Source organism: Podarcis liolepis, assembly GCF_965112155.1.
Source record: "Podarcis liolepis genome assembly, chromosome: 12".
Classification (NCBI taxonomy): Eukaryota; Metazoa; Chordata; class Lepidosauria; order Squamata; family Lacertidae; genus Podarcis; species Podarcis liolepis.
Window position 1 is genome coordinate 53,694,094 of NC_139563.1, and position 16,627 is coordinate 53,710,720.

The 16,627-nt window shown below is 45.8% G+C and overlaps 1 protein-coding gene across 2 annotated transcripts in view; it reads right to left on the minus strand.

The window, feature by feature from the left end:
• Nucleotides 1-3,309: 3,309 nt before the first annotated feature.
• TBX20 (T-box transcription factor 20) overlaps nt 3,310-16,627 on the minus strand; it is a 50,739-nt gene continuing 37,421 nt past the window's right edge. For both annotated transcript variants that reach the window (XM_083468839.1, XM_083468840.1), the window contains exons 7-8: nt 8,623-8,735; nt 3,310-7,726 (exon numbers count right to left, since the gene is read on the minus strand). In XM_083468839.1, the coding sequence (XP_083324965.1) occupies nt 7,386-7,726; nt 8,623-8,735 (454 nt within the window). In that variant the 3' untranslated portion in view covers nt 3,310-7,385. The remainder of the gene's footprint in view (nt 7,727-8,622; nt 8,736-16,627) is intronic.

Consider the following 16,627-nt stretch of genomic DNA (forward strand, 5'->3'; position numbering starts at 1 on the left):
CCTGACAGTAAGAGCTGTTGGACAGTGGAATTTGCTGCCAAGGAGTGTGGTGGAGTCTCCTTCTTTGGAGGTCTTTAAGCAGAGGCTTGACAACCATATGTCAGGAGTGCTCTGATGGTGTTTCCTGCTTGGCAGGGGATTGGACTTGATGGCCTTTGTGGTCTCTTCCAACTCTATGATTCTATGATTCTATACCGGCCTATACCTTCCTAATAACTTCTAACTGATTATCCCAACTGTCTGTCTGACTCCTCCTAACAGTTTCTCTCACTCCCTCACATCAAAACCAGACCAACCCACAGACTTATCCTCCCTCTTCCATCTCCAACTCCCAACTGACTTCCCAACAACTCCAACTGTAACTCTAACTCCTCCCCTTGGGTTCCCACTGGCCAATCACGTCACACTCATTTAACCCTTTCCTTATGACCCACCTAGGAGGGCAAACGCCACAGTGCCCCTTGGTACTGTGCAGCTGGATTTGTTTCTTACCAAACCCAGACTAAAATCTATCTAGATTCCAGTGCCAAATTAGCTCTGTTGAGCTAAAACACAAATAAAAAGGGAGTCGTGTGGTTAAAAGGGCAAAGGAGAAGGTCTCTCAAAAAATGGCATGTGCCACTGGTTGGCCACCAAGCTTGTTCCTCCTCCCCAATGGAGATATCGCAGGATCAGGCCTGCACTATCTGGCATTCGCTACCACAGAGCATGGTGATGGCCGCCAACTTAGATGGCTTTAAATGGGCATTAGCAGGGCCAGATTTAGGAAGTTAGATTAGCCTCAACCAGAGCCAGGGCCTTTTCAACACTGGCCCCTGCCTGGTGGAACGCTCTGCCTCATGAGACCAGGGCCCTGCAGGATCTGATTTCTTCCCGCAGGGCCTGTAAGACAGAGTTGTTCCACCTGGCCTTTGACTTGGAGCCAATTTGATTCCCTCCCTCTCTTTCTTTTTCCTTTTCCTTCTCCCCCTGCGATTAGGCTGCATTTTAATATTTTAATGTTTCAGTATTTTAATGTATTTTAATCTTGTTTTTAAGTTGTATTCATTCAACTTGTTTTTATTATTGCTTGTTAGCTGCCCTGAGCCTGGCCTTGGCTGGGGAGGGTGGGGTATAAATAAAAATTATTATTATTATTATTAAGCTACTGAACGTAATGGGGCCCTTTATATGTCCAGCTGTCCTTTGTCAACAAACAAATTGCCGCTGTTTTTTGTGTTGAATATATGCTATATCGAGGAATGTTAGAAGGATGTTGGAATGAAGTAATGTGGTTTTAGCAGAAATGCTATAAAGGATTAAGAAAAAACAGATTGTTAAATGGTGAAAGGAGGGAAAGTAAAGTTACATTATATTAAGATAAAATATAGGACAAAAACTGGAAAAGATGGAAAGGACTTGCTGAAATAACTAACTGAACTAGGATACAAAAAAGGGAGGTGTGAGGTCAAGGAAACAAGCAAATGAATTATACCGCATTTTTCGCCCTATAGGACGCACCGTCCCATAAGCGCACCTAGTTTTTTTGGGGGGAAATAAAGGGGAAAAAATTATTCCCCCCCCAGGCGTGGGGCTGGGGCGGGGGAGGCCCGAGCTTCCCCCGACCCCAGCCCCCAAACAGGCAGCTCTCTGCAAGCCGTGGGAGCCCAGCGCTGGCTCCCGCTGCTTGCGGAGAGGTCCGCGAAGCCTGGACACGCTGATCCCAGCACACGCAGGCTTCGGCATGCAGGCAACCCTTCGCAAGCAGCGGGAGCGCTCCCGCTGCTTGCGGAGAGGTCCGCGAAGCCTGGAGAGCGAGAGGGGTCGATGCGCACCGACCCCTCTCGCTCTCCAGGCTTCAGCGAAAGCCTGCATTCGCCCTATAGGATGCACACACATTTCCCCTTCATTTTTGGAGGGGGAAAAGTGCGTCCTATGGGGCAAAAAATACGGTAAGTTATGGGAAGGTTCATTGTATTATTTATTTATTATTATTATTTTTCTAACTGTTTTTATTTTTCTAGGTTTTTGTGTTTTTTTCCTTATTGTGATGTGATGTTTTGTTTTTGCTTAATATGCTGTTTTCTATTTTCTCTTTTTGTAACCTTTTAAATCTTAATTTTTTAAAAAAATGAATATATGCTATATAGTAATTTATGGACCTAATAGGTAGTGTGCCTACCTACCTAATAGGCCACCATGGTGTAGTGGTTCAGAGTGGTGGACTCATAATCTGGTGAACCGGGTTCGCTTCCCCGCTCCTCCACATGCAGCTGCTGGGTGACCTTGGGCCAGTCACACTTCTCTGAAGTCTCTCAGCCCCACTCACCTCACAGAGTGTTTGTTGTGGGGGAGGAAGGGAAAGGAGAATGTTAGCCGCTTTGAGACTCCTGAAGGGTAGTGATAAAGCGGGATATCAAATCCAAACTCTTCTTCTTCTTCTATCTAAAGCCATTTGCACATAACAAAATATGCATTTTATCAAAGTAATTGTTGAACTGAAATACAATTAAGAAGTATATTAATAGTGAGATAATTATTAGACTGTAACTGTATGTAGGTTTTATTTTATTTGTTTGTTTTATCTTATATGTTGGAAATGTACATCCAGTTGTTTTTTTCTTTCATTTTTGGGGGACCCCCCCCCCAAGAGAGTGGGGCCCTAAGCTATAGCTTGTTTAGCTCATAAGTAAATCCGGCACTGGGCATTAGACAAATCCAAGGAGGAGAGAGTAATCAGTGGCTACTAATCAAGACATGGGTGGCACTGTGGGTTAAACCACAGAGCCTAGGGCTTGCTGATCAGAAGGTTGGCGGTTCGAATCCCCGCGACGGGGTGAGCTCCCCTTGCTTAGTCCCTGCTCCTACCAACCTAGTAGTTCAAAAGCACATTAAAGTGCAAGTAGATAAATAGGCATTGCTCTGGCGGGAAGGTAAATGGTGTTTCCATGCGCTGCTCTGGTTCACCAGAAGTGGCTTAGTCATGCTGGCCACATGACCTGGAAGCTGTACGCCGGCTCCCTCGGCCTGTAAAGCGAGATGAGCGCCGCAACCCCAGAGTCATCCACGACTGGACCTAATGGTCAAGGGTCCCTTTACCTTTACTAATCAAGATGGATACTTGCTGCTTCCACAAACAGAGGCAGTTTGGCTCTCAATACCAGCTGGGGAATATAAACATGAGAAAGGCCTATTTGTCCTCAAGTCCTGCTTTGGGTCTTGACTTTGGGGTGGTGGTAGCCAGCAGGTGCTCTGCATGGCCATTCAAAAATACTGTATGTCAAATGGTTTAAAATCGAAAGAAGCTTGAACAAATGAACACATACCATATTTAAAAATCCCAGTATTTTAATGAAAGGAAAAAATGAATATCCACACATTTGCACTTATGTACAACTTTGTGATATATATATATATTTATATATAATCATTTTAAGCTGTTTACAAATCACATTTAGTGCTTGAAATATCACATCAGGTTGATATTATATTTCTGGCAGAAATAAATATATTGCACTTAAAAAGAATCTTTTGGTTGTTGATGCTGCATATTGTTTTCTAATTTGCAGTGCAAGCCTATACACTTCGACACAGATATTAGTCCCATTCTGCTCAATGGGATTTTCTCCCAGATAAGTGGATTTCGGATTGCAGTCTTACATACTCAACTTCTTTTTCGTAAAACATTTTGCCCTCATCTCCCAAATTACGCACACGCACACGTCATTACATGGTGAATGTGTTCACACAATTAATTTAAACCATTTAACACAGCAAACAGACCAGTAATACATTCTGTTAAGAGAGACTACCTCCAGTTTTTACTTTCCCTATGTTTACAGAAACACTTTCCTCCTATTTCTGGTGTTACAGTAAGAAACTAAATGCTCGTTTAAAATGTGCCAAAGCTAAAATACAGCAATCTGTAATTTTTTTGTCCAAAATACTTTTAAAAACAAGTTATTTAGAAAGTAACACATTTATTGACTGAAATCACTTTCTTCGTATTTTAAAACAATATCAAACCCTGATCTTTTAAGCCAGAAACTGTCATAAATAAACCCTTCATCCTTTTAAGATTCAGGAAGTACCAGAACCATATTTACTGCAAATAATGAGCAGGAAAATCAAAGAATCTTTGTGGTAAAAGCAAGTTGGAAAAGTGAAAAGGAAAACGTTTAGCTGACTCCCCAACCCTAAAGGCATCCTAGTCCAACAGCTTTACTGCTCAGGTGCAGCTGCCGCCCAATCTCTGCAGTACAGTGGTACCTCGGGTTAAGTACTTAATTCGTTCTGGAGGTCCGTTCTTAACCTGAAGCACCACTTTCGCTAATGGGGCCTCCTGCTGCTGCCGCACCGCCGGAGCACGATTTCTGTTCTCATCCTGAATCAAAGTTCTTAATCCGAGGTGCTATTTCTGGGTTAGCAGAGTCTGGAACCTGAAGCGTATGTAACCCAAGGTACCACTGTACTGGGAAATGCTCAACACATGCAAATGGGACATGACACATTTTGCAGAAATGAAAAGAGGCAACCCTTACTTACATCATGAAATTTGATGTGTGCCTAACAGCCCCACAAAGTCATCTACTGCGCCCACTATTTTGAGCAGCCGTTTCAGTGTTTATCTGCCCACAAGTGGCAGATAAACTACATGTACCCTAAGTCTGGTTTAAATCACAGGCCCTTAGGCTTAGGATGAACCAACTGCAGCAGCTATGAACCTGTGGGGAGGAACGGATTGTTTGGTCTTCTTTCCCATCAGTCAGGTAAGCAGTTTCGACCATCATTTCCAACCTGCTTCCATGGATTTGCAAGCAGATTCAGGCAGCAGAGGTAAATCCTTTAGGGCAAACGGGACAGTGCCCCACAACTTCACTCTGCTCCCACTTTCCTGCTACCTACCTTCTTACGTAGAACTTAACAGTGGCATAGCGTGGGTTGCCTGTGCCCGGGGCCATGAATAGCAGGTGGGGTGGAGAGAAACGGATGGAGGACACATAGACATTCAACTGCCTAATGGTGTCCGCATCACTTCCTGGTTTGCATGGAGAAGCCGTTTTCAATGGAGCCGAGCAACGGAAGTATTGAGGCAGCAGCAAGTGTTGAAATTTTGCACCCCTAACAATTTTGTGTCCAGGACAACTGCTCCCCACTACACCATGACTCATTGTTGGTCTTAAAGAACTCAGCAGCAAGAAGGGTGAGGACAAAATAATAATAAGTTGTCTCAGCCTGTCCTTGGCTCTAACACCACCTACTGTTGGGTGCCAACAACCACTGGGTTCTGGGAACATGGTAAGCTAATGCTTGTCTCATTGCAGAGCCAGATCCTAAACACTACAGGCTCTCCACATTGCTAAAGCAGCCAGAGAGTCAGTTTTAAGCAACCCCATACAGCTAATGGTTCTGTGATGCCACCCTCCCTTAACGTTCTCTAGATCTTTCTCAACAGGATTGGGCAACACCAAGGTTGCAATCCTTTGCAGCCCCCAGTTTATCCACTGGATAAATCTTCATACTATGGAATTAGAAATCAAGAGAACTGAAAATTTATTGGGCCTTTTAGAATGTAGTTTCAATGCTTTCGGTTCTTTAGCTAGGAACTTGCTTAAACAATGAATTGAAAAAATGCTGGTTGGGCCATTGTTGACTCATCTTGAGATGTGGCTTTCTGCTCCCCTCGATCTTTCCATATTACAAATACGTGTTCCCATTCAGGGTGTCTGATTGGGAGTGGGTTGGATTCCACCACCCTTCTAGGACTGAGGTTTTCCCTATTGCGTTTTTCTAATTTTCAGCAAGGACCACACACCGATGTACCTCTTTGAGTTTTTCCATGCTCGTTCTCATTACGGAAACTCTTGATGCCTATCTACTGAATTTGTAGTGTTCTGCGTTACAAAATAATCAGGGAAAGGAAACGCTTCACGTCTCACCTTTTGTTCCAAAATGCAATTATGCAAGGAAGAAGGCCTTGAAGGTGAACAACGGCAGGTGCCAACAACTTCCCACTTCTAAATGTTCCTCTGCCACATATTTTTCTAACCCAGGTAGGCCTCGTAGATACAATGTCAGATCAATGGAGTTGTCAGTTATCAGTTGTGGCCTCCCACAATGCTCCAATAATGTCTGGTGATCAATTAAGGGTGCGCTCTGGGTCTGCATGATGAAGCCATCTTGCTGAAACTAAGCAGTTTTGGCATGTGCCCAGATGGGAGATCACCTGGAAATCCCATGTAACCTACCTTGAGTTCCATGATAGAAGAAAGGCAGGATGGAAAAGTACAAAAATAAATAAATAGACTCCCAGGGACCACATGGACACACCCAATATGGCCCACAGACACTGGCATCAATACTGCTTATATGATCCTACCAAATTACTGGGCAGGCATGGGATCTAGTCATAAGATCCAGTCCCAGAGCAACATGTATGGATCAGGGCTGAGTAACAGACAGATGAAGCCTGAAGCTGCTGCTCTTCAGCCTTGTACAATGTTCTTCAAAGTAACACGGTGCTAAACCTCACCCTCACCAATTCCAGATATATCGCCATTGCAGATGGTAAGAGTGAGGTGCATGTGACAGACGCCACAGATTAGTACCCCACAAATTGTCCCAACATTTGCAATGAGCTGTGAATAAAATAACAGAATGCAGAGCAATCTTCAGTCACCCTGTTTTACCATCAGTCCTCCCTGCTGCTGTCAGTATCCAAGAAAAAAACACCTGAGCTATATGAACCATTGGCATGTTCTATCATCTGAATTTGGCAAACTGTGGTTAACCCTATCTATGGTTTGGTGAAACAGCTTCCATTCATTTCAAACAAGGCTCATGCGGGAGGAATTCCAGCGGATTATGCCCAGTGTTCTTAACTAACTGGATTCCATATTTAAAATAAAGGAGTTTAAAGGATGGTACGGGGAAGGGAATGGTGCAGTCTTTTCCTTCTGTTTCTTTCATAGCGAGCTTAATGCTGAAGTAGCCTAAACATGCTCAAAGCAACAAATATCGCCCCCCCACCCCATTCATAAAAAGCAATGAAGTTATCAGCACAGTATTGCCTCTTTGGCCTCTGTCAGGAGGGGAAGTCTATACACAATTCAAACTATACACTGCTGCTTGATGGCAGCCTCACATCTAGTGGTTATGATGCACCTTCAGATCGTTCAGCGTTTAATTAGAGACCTTGCAACCTTTGAAGTCCCTTGGGCCATGCCCATTTTCAGAGCCACTCAAGCTCCCTTAACCATCCCTTAACACGGATCCTTCAAGAGGAGGGATCTAACTCCACAATGCCTTTATGCAAGCTGGTTTTCTTAGTCGTTTCGCCCTGGGCCTTCCCAACAGGCCCAGGCTGGTTTGCCTGCCAAGTCTTGGCTTCTCTCGCCTTAGGTCAGTCATACGAAAGGGGTCATCACCGCAGAGGAGTGGCGCAGTCCCTGGATCGCTGCGTAAGGACCCTGCTGAAAGTAGTGGTGGTACCTGGGCATGTGGAAAGAAGGGAACGTTGGGCCACTGCCTTGCATCGAGCTGGCAATGGCAGAAGGGGTTAGAGGCATTCCCAGGCGGCTGTATGGGGGCAGGGAGCCTTGGATCGGGTGAGGAATCGGCGTGGCTATGGACGCGGCGCCGGAACCAAGAGCGGTCAAGGACTGCGGGTGTTGGAATCCCGGGAAACTTGAGGTCGACGAGACCCAGGAACTGAGGGGCAGGTTGTCGGAAGTGGTAAAAGCTGATCCTGCAAACAAAGGAAAAGAGTGGAGGTTTGCATAAGGGCAACTAAATCCAATGTACCAACTGATGTAAGTAATGGGGCTGCCATAGCAAGACCACATGAGGCGCATACTCAACCAGAGCCAGGGCCTTCTCAACACTGGCTCTGGCCTGGTGGAACACACGTCTCATGAGACCAGGGCCCTGCAGGATCTGATTTCTTTCTGCAGGGCCTGTAAGACAGAGTTGTTCCACCTGGCCTTTGGCTTGGAATCAGCCTGATCCCCTCCCCCTCTTTCATTTTCCTTCTGTGATGGAACTCCTATTTGGGGACTCGCCTGGCTTTTTTCTGGCCCATGCAGGACCAGTCTGGAAAGCTAGCCTTAGTGAAGACTTGACGTTATCATCCCCCAAAAAGTTTTTGATTTGAGTTTCCATTGAAATGAGGCTGTATTTTAATATTTTAATGTTTTATTGTTGTATTTTAATCTTGTTTTTAAGTTGTATTTCAATCAATTTGTTTTTATATCGGGTATTAGCTGCCCTGAGCCACCCTGAGCCCAGTCTTGGCTGGGGAGGGCGGGGTATAAATAAAATTATTATTAATTATTATTATTATTATTATTATTATTATTATTATTATTATTATTAAAAGGGGTCACTGCCACATGCACAGCAGGCAAAGCTGATCTTCTTCAAGGGGCCGGTTATTTAAAAATAAATAACAAATTTAATTTATTATCTTGGGTCATTTAAAAATAATTGATAAATAAAAGGAGAGGGCACGCAGATTCCAAGCATTGTGCATAATCAGATCCACGATGATATAGGAATCGCATGGAAGAAGCCCAAATTGTGGGCTCATTTGAAAGCACCAAAGGTTCTGATCTTGAACCTCTTCAAGATCAGATGTTCTCCTACCTCTGCTTTGGGCTGCTTGGCTCTCGTCTCCCAGAACTTCATCCTCTGCTCCATAGGTTCTGATGGGGGATCGTGCATAGGAATGCTTTTGAATAAGGCTCTCTACGCTTTCTCTGCGAAAGACAACATTCCACGTTAGCAACAGACTGAAAGCCATCTATACACTTCTTTAATAGCTCCCTCTACTCCTTGTATGGGCCAGCCCAGACAAGAGGCATGGTGAGGCCACTGCCTCAGGTGGCAGGATGTGCAAGGGCAGCAAATTCAGACTTAGATCTTTATCCCCTCATCTCGTTCATGATGTAAATCTTCACTTCACGTTCCCCTGGTGGGAAAGTGGGGCATTTTGTGGTTTACCTCAGGTGTCAAAATGTCTTGGGCAGGCTGTTTGATGGACATACAATGGAAGCATGTGCTTGGATTCTTTTGAACTGAAGGCCCTTTCAGATATCCCCGTAAAAAACACCAGGAGCCTTGACTGAGGTAAGTCAGGCTGAAAATTGACTTTATGGGGTACCCAATAAAATAGAGTACGCCATAGACTAGAACAGAGTTGCAGGAGCCCCAGTTATGATGGGCGCATAGAGAGGATCTTAAAGAGCATGTTAAAGGTAAAGGGACCCCTGACCATTAGGTCCAGTTGCGGACGACTCTGGGGTTGCAGCGCTCATCTCGCTTTATTGGCCGAGGGAGCCGGCGTACAGCTTCTGGGTCATGTGGCCAGCATGACTAAGCCACTTCTGGCGAAACCAGAGCAGCTTACGTAAATGCCGTTTACCTTCCTGACGGAGCGGTACCTATTTATCTACTTGCACTTTGACGTGCTTTCGAACTGCTAGGTTGGAAGGAGCAGGGGCCGAGCAATGGGAGCTCATTCCATCACGGGGATTCGAACCGCTGACTTTCTGATCAGCAAATCCTAGGCTCTGTAGTTTAACCCACAGCGCCACCCGCGTATATGCTGACAATTATTAAAATAACATCAGAACCACACATACTTTCTTTTCAGTTTCGAACATTGAGAGAAGCTTTCAAAGTAGCAGATAATAAACCTGTTACTGGGAGGCTTAGTAAGGGCAGAAGATCATGCAGAGTTACATCCTAACTAGTTTGTACTTGTACCCACAGCCTAACACAGTAGATTATTTTCACCCACTGGGTGATATTGTTGGTGGTAGAGGAGGAAAAATCGTAACTCTACCTGGTTATTATAGATTGGACAATAGAATAATGCCAGGGCACCAGGGGATGGGAATCAGCCAGAACACAAACATGCCTAAATACTTGCACCACTAGGGCTGGAAAAGTAAGCTCCCCATAATTTTCTGTGGGACTGCGTCTCAGTGGAGAGCATGGCCAGAAGCTTTGTGTAGTAGGCAATGCAAAAGTCAGAGCTTTCAACACACAACTCTCCATCTTCCATCCAGGCACGCCAAAGGCATTTGTCACTGTTCAAAGGCACATTGCAGCCAGGCAAAAGCATTTGTGGAGTATGGCCAGGAAGAGATATGCAAAAAGCATAACCAGGGGCCACATAAAGAAGTCTGAAGGGCCACATTCAGTGACAGCCCCAGACCTGAGGTTCCCTACCCTTGCACTAGCACATAATTGTGTAAATTCTCCCTGGCCGTGAGCCAGATTATTTCCAGAGCTGCCAAAGCATCACAATCCAGAGGGCACAGAATTCAAGCCAACTCAGCAATGACTACCACTCACTGTAGATTTTACAGTCAGGAGATTATGATAGAGGATAGTATTTATTTTTGACCCCACTGTGCTGGGGTCACTGCAGTTGGGGTCGCTTTGAGCCCGTCTGCCTCAGATTCTCATGGGACAGGTTTCTGTAATGATTCTGATTAAACTCATGCAGCAGGGCAGAGAAGCAATTTGCTTCTTTTTCTGTGTGTTCACTATGAGTACAGAATTCACCCGAAGTTTCATTTCATTTTTTCAAATACTTAACAAGAAACATCACATAGATTTCAGCTGCACTGCTAGAAAGCTTAGTAGTAGTAAGAAGAAGAACCGATTTAATGAACAAAGCCATTTTATCTATCAGGATTCCCCAAAGGCCAATCTGACCTGGTGCACTTCAAATCAGCTGTCTATCCCGGCTCCCATAGACAATCCAGTTAATTGAAGCCATTTAAACCTAGCCTTTGGCAGAGATCCCTGCTGAACCCGCGTTTGGTAACTCAGGCTAACTAAAAATGCATTGCCTTTCAGCAAAGCCTACTACATTTAAAAATAAAATGGGGAGGACAGTTTACCAAACAGTGCAATAAATCCATCACAGCGATCCCACCTCCTTACAAAAGGACTGAGAATATTTTGTCCTTGGAATATCACTGGTATCATTACATACACAAGCCTCTTGCAGGAGAGGGGAAATGAGAGTAAAGAGTGAAAGGGGGAGAGGGAGGAGAATCTTATTGAAGCAATTTACTTGCGGGGACTGGAAGTGGACAGAAAGCAATGGCAGTTGCTACTGAGAGGAGGCTATAATTGAATTATTGCCTTTTAAGTGATTGAAGACAGTGGCTATCCAGCGTTATCTCCCAGAAGATCTTACAAGGAAAAGGGGAAGGGGGAGAGAAAGAGGCTGCATTGGTTACATTATGGATCTGAATGTCCCCTTTCCCCCTGATTCTAGCAAAAGGAGAAATGAAAAAAAAAACATTTCATGTTATTACGAAGGCCATGGAGTCGATGAGCAAGGCTCTCCAGGCTTTGGTTCAATACACTCCCTTGAAGTAAATACTCCATGGTGTTAACATTTAGTTACTTTTTCAGCTACTGGTTTTGATGGTGGGGGGTGCTCTACAGAGGGGGTAGAAGGCGGGGTTTTGGCCCCACTCATCTGTCAAGCTGGATTACCAGCAAAACTCCTTCCTATACTCCTCTCTTGTCTGCAAATTGGCATGTCAGGGGCCAGTGGGCAATACTCAAGAGACCAGACTCATCCCCAACGTCTCCTGTTCCTGACCTCTAACGCAGCGCAGTTTGCCAAGCATGCGCCTACCCAACCTCCATTCATTTCTGTCAAGCATGGGCAAGAACCCTTCGGCATTAATGGAGATCGCTGCCAGGAAGCGCTCATCAGCTCCACTTCGGTTTGTAAGGCAAGATCACCTGAGGCCACTTGCGTCTGTGGCTCCAGCCCCTGAGCTTGGGGTGCTGTGAACATCTGCACAGAGGTAACTGCAGAAGCAAGCCTTTTATTTTTTATATTACACTGGTACCTTGGTTCTCGAACGGCTTAGTTGTCAAACAAATCGGCTCCCGAATGCCACAAACCCAGAAGTAAGTGTTCCGGTTTGCGAACGTTTTTTGGAAGCCAAACATCTGACACAGCTTCTGCTGGAGTGCAGGAAGGTCCTGCAGCCAATTGGAAGCCACACCTTGGTTTTCAAACAGTTTCGGGAGTCAAACAGACTCCCGGAATGGGTTTAGTTTGAGAACAAAGGTACCATTGTACTTGGATGACAAACCTAAGTTGAAGCCTGTAAATTGCTGGACTTCAGCTCCTTCCATCCCTGATTACTGGGCCAGGTGATTTGGGGATGGCAGGAGTTGGAGTCAAACAATATCTGGGAAGATAGCAGGTTCCCCATAACTGTTACATAGACATGAATAATTGCTCTCCAGCAACGGCCATGTACGATTTAGCACATATGTGAGAAAACCTGGGGGTCACATGCTGAAATCACACAAATCCATGCGTTGTTGCTTTCCAAATGTTCTTCAAATACAAAACACATAATTCCTACATGCAGTTGAAACATGCACAGCCACTAGGGAAGTGCTTTGATGGCCACAAACAAATGTAAGCTAAGATATGGGGAGCAGGCGGGGACTGGATCCAGCTCTCTTCACAAATAGCTGATCAGCACCATGACTGACCCTACCTGTAAATGGAAGCTTTGTCACCCAATTTAGTGATGCTAAGATTCCTCTCATTTATGTCTCAACAGGTTCTTAGGCTGCAAAATCACCTTGTACTGTACACCGCCACCTTGCGATGGTGTTTTTCATAAGCAGATGCAGATAATTTTATAAATTACCAGCAGGCAGATCAATATATTTCCTATTACAATTCTACCCCATAAAAATACGTCAATGGCAATTTGAGGCAGAAATTCAATCTAGGGTGTTTTTAGACTGCACAACTGCACATTTTTCAAAAATGATACATATTGAGCCAGTCAGTTTGTGAATAATTATTTAATTCTACTTTAATTTTAGAAAAGCTTTGGGGATGTTTATAAGTCAGATATACATTGCCTCTGATGCTTAACCCCATTTTTCTCTGAAGATAAACTTTGACAATACCATCCATTAAAAGGAATCCTAAAGAACAGTCACAAATGCTACAGATATTTTTATTCCATGATTGTTAGAAGCCATAGCTTCCAATCAAGACCTCTGAATAAACACACATGAGCACATATATATGTCCCAGCACTAGATGACTTCCCCATTCACTTCAATGGATGGGTCAGCTCTAAGCACACATGGAGCTCCTCGTCCTTTGACGTGAACGGAGAACCATTTGTAGGCACAAACCTGGTGCACAAAATTCATGGCTTAGGACCTCTAGGTCACTCTCTAACAACACTCTTGGTTTTGTGCCCTTTCTGCACAATAATCACCACCACCCACTCAATAAAATGGGCTGCAAACAGGAAAGGTTTAATTACAGGTGACTGGGCTCCTAAAAGCCTCAACAACTCTTTGCCTGTTTATATTAGGAAGGCCAGTCTTGTAATTACCGTATTTTTCACTCTATAAGACGCACCAGACCACAAGACGCACCTAATTTTTGGAGGAGGAAAACAAGAAAAAAAATATTCTGAATCTCAGAAGCCAGAACAGCAAGAGGGATCGCTGCGCAGTGAAAGCAGCGATCCCTCTTGCTGTTCTGGCTTCTGGGATAGCTGCACAGCCTGCATTCACTCCATAAGACGCACAAACATTTCCCCTAACTTTTTAGGAGGGAAAAAGTGAGTCTTATAGAGCAAAAAATATGGTATATTATATTAGGGATGAGGAGAATTTTGTTCATTCCACATCTTTAAGCAAACAGATTCACACATTCTGGACAAATACGCAATTTGGAATGCAGTTAGCCCTTTATCTTCCTACTTTTCCCAATTTTGAGGTTCTTGGCTCAGAAAAGTACCAACAATCTGTATTTGGGGTTTATATGCATGCTTTGGGAGACAATGTGCACAAAAATGCACCTCAGATGAAAAAATTATGTTCAAGAATAATGCAAATGTTTGGTTTTTAATTTACAGATTGATGTGGAAATAGGACAGAGCAGATTTATTAATAAGAACACAGGAATACTTCATGTAAAACTGACAGGGCCTGGAAATACCTCATACATCAATTGTGACCAAAACAAATGAACCCACAAATCAGGACTGGAAAACACAAGTCAGTACAAAAGTGGAATCCCACAGGCCAACAGCAAGGTCACCTGGGCTCTCCATAAAAAAGCGAGTTAACAAAGAACAGCAATTCCAGGAAAGGGCTCAAGCAAAAGCAACCCTACAGGTAGGCCCAAAATATAAGATAGCACCGCTCTTTGAGCAGATGAGACCGGTTGTGGGTCCAATGGTGAAGAAGGCACTTTCTGCATGTGCTGTCTGTAGAGGGAAGTAAGGGGCAGATGGGGCTCGTCAACCTGGAAAGGTAGTCCAACGAGGAGAAAGAAAACTCTGATCCTAAACTTCCACTGCCTTGTGGTTTGTCTTCAGAAGAAGAAGCTAAGCAGTAAACCCTACACAGGGATGCGGGTGGCGCTGTGGGTTAAACCACAGAGCCTAGGACTTGCCGATCAGAAGGTCAGCAGTTCGAATCCCCACAACGGGGTGAGCTCCCGTTGCTCGGTCCCTGCTCCTGCCAACCTAGCAGTTCGAAAGCATGTCAAAGTGCAAGTAGATAAATAGGTACCGCTCCGGCAGGAAGGTAAACGGTGTTTCCGTGCACTGCTCTGGTTTGCCAGAAGCGGCTTAGTCCTGCTGGCCACATGACCTGGAAGCTGTACGCCGGCTCCCTCAGCCAATAAAGCAAGATGAGCGCCGCAACCCCAGAGTCGGTCACAACTGGACCTAATGCTCAGGGGTCCCTTTACCTTTAAACCCTACACAAATCCGGAGCGAAGTCCCTAAGACGGTTGGGTGTCGCCTTGTATGCCTCCTTCTAGCAGCTCCTGCAGGCAAACTGGTGCCAAATATATTACTCCACTTTCCTTTGGACCACATCAGCGAGGCCGAGAGGGGGTCTTGTCATCTGGGCAGCCCAGGACCTCCACGCACACTTCCCAGGCTTGCACCTCGGTGCTGCTAATGACATCACCCCCGGAGGCGCACTCTATTGTCTCCTGAGACAGGCAGGTGCCAACAACTACCATTCTTGTTTGTACAACCATTTATGTTTAGTCTCTTGACTCCAACTTACTGGGAGAGGCAACTGGGCTGCACTGGGAACCAGTGGCGTAGCGTGGGGGTGCCAGGGGTGCCGGCCGCACCGGGCGCAACATTTGGGGGGGCACATTTGGCCGGCCCTCCTCGAGGAAACAGGAACCCCACTGTCCTCGGACCTCCTCCGAAGCCTGGCGGTGGGGCGGAGAGACCTCCTCCCCGCACCAGCCTTCGGAAGGATGCTCCGAAGCCTGGCGGTGGGGCGGAGAGACCTTCTCCCCGCGCCAGCCTTCGGAAGGCTGCTCCGAAGCCTGGCGGTGGGGCGGAGAGACCTTCTCCCCGCGCCAGCCTTCGGATGGCTGCTCCGAAGCCTGGCGGTGGGAGCAGTGGCATAGCATGGGGGGTGCAGGGGGGCCTGCTGCACCTGGCGCAACATCTGGGGGGGCGCGGAAGAGACTCGAGTGCTAAAATCCACGGGTTAGGGGGCGCAAATTACTTGCCTTGCCCCGGGTTAGGGGGCGCAAATTACTTGCCTTGCCCCGGGTGCTGAGAACCCACGCTACGCCACTGCTGGGAACAGAAGTGGTTTTAGGGTAGCGGGACTGGTTCAGCCGGACTGCAGGGGGCACCACAGCAGTGCTGTGGAACAGAGAACAAGAAGCTGGGAAGCGCCAAATGCTAGCGTAGGCGCAGGGCACCGCTGAAATTTGAGGGCCCAAAGTTTGCCCTTGCGGGGAAGGGAAGGCTGGGGCTGATCCCCAAGAGTCGCAGACTTCTCCCCATAGACTGGCCACCCATGCAGTAAGAAGTCACCCACTCATTATTTCTCCTCTTTTGTTTTCACGTGATTGCCGGTGAATAGAATATTAATGAGAGAGAACAAATACTAAAACCTCACGAATCAAATTTGCCTCTCCATTCAACGCCCGACAAAAGAAAACCGCCAAAGCGGATGTGGAGTGCATGGTTTGGCAGTCACCAGCATGAAGGACTTCTTTAGTTCTAAATTTCAAAAGGTTTTCGTTTCGTGCAGTTGCCTCTTTGCACGTTTGGAAGAATGCCCAGATTGCAGAAAACAACAACAACCCCCAGAGGTGAGTCATCGAAATGGGTTCCAAAGGAGGCATAGAAATAAATTCACCAGGCACCTCAGTGCAGAAGAAGGGAAAGGGTGGCTAACAGGCAGAAGACAAAAACAAACTATACCATCCTCTTCCTCGCACACACACGCACAACAGCCATATCCAGCTTCAGTATGCGTGCAGCTATCAGAAACACATGATCACAACATGGTATGATGGCTGTCCTACCTGTGATGGGAGCCTAGCTGGGAGAACAATGGCTGAATGAGCAACATCCACTCAGATGGCCTCGCCCGTGTGCTTCTGTGTAGACATGCAAACTATGCTTAAGGGGTCAGTGACAGTGAACCCTCTGGCTCTGAATACAACAGAATACCAATAGGAATCCATTTGCAGAGAACTGGGCCCGCAGAAATGCTACCTAGCACTGAGTAGGCAGTCTGGTATTGGGCTAAGGCTCAACTTGCCTGGAAACCATTCTGTATGAGTTTG